General features: G+C 45.6%; 1 protein-coding gene across 2 annotated transcripts in view; it reads right to left on the minus strand.

Moving 5' to 3' along the window:
• LOC112225722 (C-type mannose receptor 2) overlaps nucleotides 1-5,760 on the minus strand; it is a 43,842-nt gene extending 38,082 nt beyond the window's left edge. For both annotated transcript variants that reach the window (XM_042307251.1, XM_042307250.1), the window contains exon 1: nucleotides 5,517-5,760. In XM_042307251.1, the coding sequence (XP_042163185.1) occupies nucleotides 5,517-5,634 (118 nt within the window). In that variant the 5' untranslated portion in view covers nucleotides 5,635-5,760. The remainder of the gene's footprint in view (nucleotides 1-5,516) is intronic.
• Between the last annotated feature and the right edge of the window lie 240 nt (nucleotides 5,761-6,000).

Raw genomic sequence — 6,000 nt, forward strand, 5'->3', positions numbered from 1 at the left:
GCAGACATTGACCCAGGTTATGTGTCTAGACATGTGTTAATTGGACGGGCCTGCTGCTTTGAAAATGTAGTTGCACGTGTTTTTTCACGCGTCTATTAGCGTTGGTAATGTCTATGTATTTGTTATTTCCTGTCAGACTCTGGGACATTTGCCCCATTTCAGACATGTGACCTGGAATGACCTTTCTCCTCACGGGGAGTCTGTGGTCTGAATGTCATGTGAGGGAAGGTTGGCTGAAGAACGAAATGAGGAATGGGCGGTTTGGGGGTTTTGGGGGACTGGTTTGGAACTTTATCAGGAGAAAATGTCTGGTTTCATATTTGAAGATGTTTCTGTTGTCAATATCAGATGATATTACATGTCATTACTTCACTTAATTATGTTAGTAATTTACCCAGACCGAGTGACCCTACAGTTAACTCTCAAAAAAGTTACAATGAAATGTCATGAACTGTACCTTGGCTTATTTCATCCTCATGTAGTAATGTATATGTCAATGTGCCATGCGCATTGGGTCTCCACTGTAGGCTCTGTGTAAGACCAGAGTAAGTATACTGTGTACACTCCAAGCCTGTATGAACTGAAAAGAGGAGGAGGTAGAGAGAAAGTGAGATATTTAACTCCGAGCTAGCTAGACGATACTGGCTGGACTCCAGCCTCTATGACTGGAATGTCGGGAAGAAAACCCAACAGCCATCCAAAAAACCCAGTGTGGTTTTCACTCATTCCCACTTCTTCTCCAATATTTTCTTTTTATTCTCCTGCAAGGGGGGGGGGTACGGGGATTGGGAGGTTAAGGCCAGGTGATTCAAAAGTGTGCGCACTGGTGGAAGAGAGCGAGAGACGGGGCGAGAGATGGAAAGGGAGAGAAAGACAGGAAGAAAGAGAGGAGGGGGAGAGCAGCTGTGATGTTAAGCGAACACAAAGAGCAAGGAGAGAAAAGGAATGACCCCAAAACAAACAGAAGCTCTCCTTAGTGAATCTGGGTCCAGAGAAGAGAAACAGAGAGAGAGAGAGCGTCAGCACTCCTCCTTCACGGGGCCCTCCGAGGGGCCAGGAAGTAGGGAAGGTGGGACAGATCACTGGGCGTTGGGCTGGACATAGGGAAAGGGGGATACCTAGTCAGTCGCACAGCTGGAGGCATTCAACTGAAATGTGTCTTCCGCATTTAACCCCTTCTGAATCAGATGGTACTGGTATGGGGGTACTTCAGTCCACACACAGAACACGGGTCCTGGCCTGTAGCACAAAAAAACTCCTCAAGTCATCTAATCGATCCACTGTAGCTCTCTCACAGAACTAGCAACACCGCCCTTGCAGCACTACCAACACTAAAACGACGGAGAAGCTCCACAAAAAGAGTCCCTACAAAAGTCGTTATAAAGCAGACCTTCAATCAGTGTTTAGCACTGTTTTTCTCAAGACTCACACAACCTCTGTTGCGACGTTGTTGAGAAATAATAGTCAGCTTGTGGCCTTGGTCGGCTTCCAGATGCTGCGAACGCTGTAGTTACAAAACACAATGGCTGCGTGGTTCCACGGAGCTGTGAGAGCCTCCACCGGCAGTGCTTTGTACAGTGTAATCAGATACAATTACCAGCTGGAGCCGACTGCTGCAGACGTCTCCTTGTAGCAACCTGTTGTTAGTCCTGTTTGCTGTCCACTAATTGTGACGCAGTAAAGAGTCAGAAGTCAAAAGACCTTTTCTCACCTGGTAACGGGGCACCTCTGGAAACATCTTTACTCGGCACTCTTAGAAGAAAGTGTTCCAAAATGTTTTATTTATTTATTTAACCTTTATTTAACTAGGCAAGTCAGTTAAGAACAAATTCCTATTTACAAAGACGTCCTACACCGCCCAAACCCTAACGACGCTGGGCCAATTGCGCGGCCGCCATATGGGACTCCCAATGTCGGCCGGTTGTGATACAGCCTGGAATCGAATATGGGCCTGTAGTGACGCCTCTAGCACTGAGATGCAGTGCCATTACACCGCTGCGCCACTCGGGAGCCCAGTTCTGCAGTTGTCACCATTTGAAGAACCCTTTTTGGTTCCAGGTAGAACTATTTTGGGTTCCATGTAAAAACCCTCTGTGGAAAAGGTTCTACCTGGAACCAAAAAGGGTTCTTCAAAGGGTTCTCCTATTGGGACAGCTGAAGAACCCTTTTTGGTTCTAGATAGCACCTTCGTCATTAAAGTAAAAGAATGAGATTCCAACAGACAAAAAGCAACTGAATGTCTTAACATTGACAAGTCTGCCTTTCCATGAGTTTATAATGTCAGACTCCTATTATTAACGTAACACAATCCATAACAGTCTGGAATGAAAAAACGTTCCATGGACTCATTTCTCTCCAGGGAACTCATTGTCTGTCATTTCCATTAAATGGCACGTGTTCAATAACCTTGCTACAGTTATTCAAGCATTCTCTACAGATCTCCAACAGCAAGGACAAACTGAGTCCTGTTAATGCCATACCGTATGGACCCTGTAGAGCAGACCGCTCAGCAAAGTCGCTGTCTTTGATGCCTCTCAACTCAATGATCTTTCTTAGCTTTTGGTCCATGCCAAAACATTTAGCAGTCCTCACAGCTACCTCGGGTCTGAAAATCCAAACTTTCTATTTGTTATTTTAATTGGCTCTACTCTGCCATGACAGGCAATCCACCCCAGCTGTGAGCAGATTACAGGATCAACTTCGCCCTTCCCAAATTTGTCAAAACACTGTACAGAACAATGAATTCATTTTGGACATCTACAGCGCTGACTTAAGCCGGATGCTCTGAGGCAAGCTGCACTGCCTCCAGTGGTGTGTGATGTCCCTGACAAGGCTTACATAACGATGGTTGTGGCCACGCTAACGCTTGGCTTAGCAACACTCCCGACGGTGTGGTAAGAGGAGTTTGTAGGAGACGTACATTTTATTAAAAGCCGCCTGATGTCATTTTGTCTTCTGTCGTGATGAGAATAAGAGCCACAACAACAGGAATGTTGGTTTTCTGTTGCTACCAAGGCAGTGAAACTGGGACTCCCTGTTAGGGGATGACCAATTTCCCACAGGCTATGACTAGTACCCAACAAGCTGGGTGCTGATGTTACTGATGTTGTGAAGTAGAAGCTCTTAACTTCTCAAAGTGCTCAAAGCTGGGCCCTGCAGCTGTGTTTTGAAGTGCTGATTCAACCTCAGACGGCTCTGCCAAGTAAAGGACAAACTTTGAATGTAATTCCAGAAGCGGATTTGAAAGTGTTTGATGTGAATACAGTGAAGCACAGATGAACAATTTCACTGAATCTTGGCGAAAGTTAAACCTTGGGCAAATACAACCAGAACAACACCCATCTAGCCTGATGCCTCCTCTCCCTCTCTCCCACTCCCTGCCCCGTCACCCTACTTAGACCCACGCCAGTTTCCTGCTGCAAAAGAGAGAGGCTTAAACCTGCAGCCAAGAACAACGGAACACAAGGAGCCAAGAGCAGAGAGTTTGATGTTCCCAGAACCACCTTCTTCTCCTCCAACTCTGGCTGGTGTGTTGATGAGGTCTCTCTGGGCGTGGGGGTGTGAGCAGGGCACTGGAGCTGGAGGACAGAGGTCCAATGAAGGCCGAGGTACACGAAACCAAGGTGACTGACTTGATCCACACTGAGGTGAGACGTACTGTAGAGATGGAGGCACTGGGACTGGGAACAATATGCTGATGTCAATTTGAGATAACAAGCATTTTACTCCCATAGATGTTGAAGCAAAGTTGGAGTAAAAGTGTGGGTGGATGTTATTGGATAAGAACAACAACGATGATAGATTCTGGTATCAGGTTAAAGACCCCCAGGTCTAGATGAGGGTCTGGTGGACCACAGGATTGTCCCTTGAACCTTTTTCTTATTTTGACAGATGTTTGAGATGAAAGGGGACGCTTGTTTACCGGGTAAGCTTTATAAAACAGAACATCTCCTTGTTCAGTAAAAACAGCAACCAACAAATTGACAGGACATTCCAGCCTGTTAGTATGTTTGTTTTTATTTATTTTATGACAGTCCAGGCCAGCCTCTGACACTGCTGGAAGAGGTGGTAGGCCCCCACCCAGGAAACATCTCAGTGGGAGGGGAGGAGAAGCAGCAGTGAGTGGGTGGGATTTGTTAGGGGCTGATCAGCCCTTTAGTGGGTGGTTGGGGGGGATTTGTTAGGGGATGATCAGGCTGTTGGCTTCCTGCTTTCTGTACAGCTCGAGTCCAAAGACACAGAGGTGGGACCTGAAATTCCTCCATGATCCTAAAGGTAAGACCGAGCCCCAGGATAGAGACCTGTTCTGAGACCTGTACACTCAGGTAGACCTCAGGTTGTGAATAAGTGTCTAAAAGACAGAATAAATAGAAATGGTGGAAAACAAGAACGAAAGCATGTGAATGAGAGATCTGCCTTGCCTTTGCAGTCTGCAAACAAACCCGGAAATATCTGCACTGCAGGTGTAACAGTTAGACACAACAGTATATCTGGCCCTTACATGACATTGTGTTGAGATGACGCAACTGTCCTTTCCTCAGAGAAATCACACAGAAAACAAAAATGACTGTAATAACACAGCAATAACAGAACCCTGGTGAATTACAGTGTATGGTCGTCTTATTCATGTCATCACCTTGAATCATCATACTCAGCTTCAGTTTCCTCTCCCTTGTACCAACTGAACTAATTCTGACCCCATAACACACAATGTATATTCCGGGGGGGGAGACCCCCATATCAAAGAACTGAATAGATCTTGTTGAAAGTTCAATTCCCTCTGGATTTGTGATCTAGGGTCGGCCAAGTAAGTTTAAGCTCTATTTCCACTTGGGAGGAATTGAGGATTTCAGTTTTTAGTTCGGCCCACCTCGAAAAGTTGTCGACACTGTCGAGTTGGTTACTGGGCCTACTTTGTCTTCATTTCAGAGTGGCAGTGTGGTATTTCTCGAATTAACTGTCATAGCCTAGTGTTATCCGTCTTCATTAATGTAATATAGCTTTTTTTTTATACCTAGATTTAATCTCTACAAATCGACCCATAGCATGCCTAGGAGTAAGGCAGGTCAGTGTTCAAAAGCGAGAGGTCACTGTCGTGGCAATAGGCCTACACGGTAGTGAGAAAGACTAAAAAGGCGACCGAGAAGAGATGGACATAATTGTATAACAGGATGTACGGGTCACATCTGCCTGCGGGGCAGTCCCATACCAGCTTACAGAGAAAGGACACGGAGGTGTAGGACATGTATGGCATTTTAAGTTTCCAAAGACCCCCTCCAGACACACACACTCACATACATCTGGTTCCACTTAGAATTCGGACTTTCGTGGCATTCCAATGCATCAGTGAATTTCAGATTTAAAAGTACCAGTAAAATCCCACCAGGTCTCCTACCCCAAAACAAAAAAAAGCTAAATAAGCTTTAGGTGGATATTCAAACGTGCCATAACAAAGAGAGTCTGCGACTCTTGAATGAAAAGCCGAGAAGCATTCGACAGCAACATATTGTTCTTACCTGAAACGCTGCTGTTTAGTTCCAGACTAAAGATGAATAAATATAAAGTGCATTTGTAAAAGTGAAGGCATTTTTTCCATGTTCTCCTCGAATCCTTGTTTCGGTCGCAGCGTGGCATGCCCGCTATTGCTCAGCAAATTGTAAATCGGAGCAATTTTTTTGAAAGCTTTCCTTTCGGGACGGATGGGTAGAGTGGTGGTGAGTATGATGGGGTGCAGAAGAGAGGAGGAGTAGAGTGGGCTCTGTGTCTTTTTAGTGCGTCGTTAAAAGTGAAGTTAGCAGACGCGTTGTGTCAGCGTCACCATACTCTAGCCCGCCTCACATGCATACACAGTTGTGCACAAACTAGACACATTGTGTTGCAGATATGCGACATTGTATCTCAGAATCTCAGACTTGCAACATTGTTACTTTGCATCTTCTTGAGATCTGCCCCGCTGTTACATTGTAACAACATCCCTGCTTGTGATACGCTACATGCTGC

The sequence above is a fragment of the Oncorhynchus tshawytscha genome, linkage group LG27, assembly GCF_018296145.1.
Source record: "Oncorhynchus tshawytscha isolate Ot180627B linkage group LG27, Otsh_v2.0, whole genome shotgun sequence".
NCBI lineage: Eukaryota > Metazoa > Chordata > Actinopteri > Salmoniformes > Salmonidae > Oncorhynchus > Oncorhynchus tshawytscha.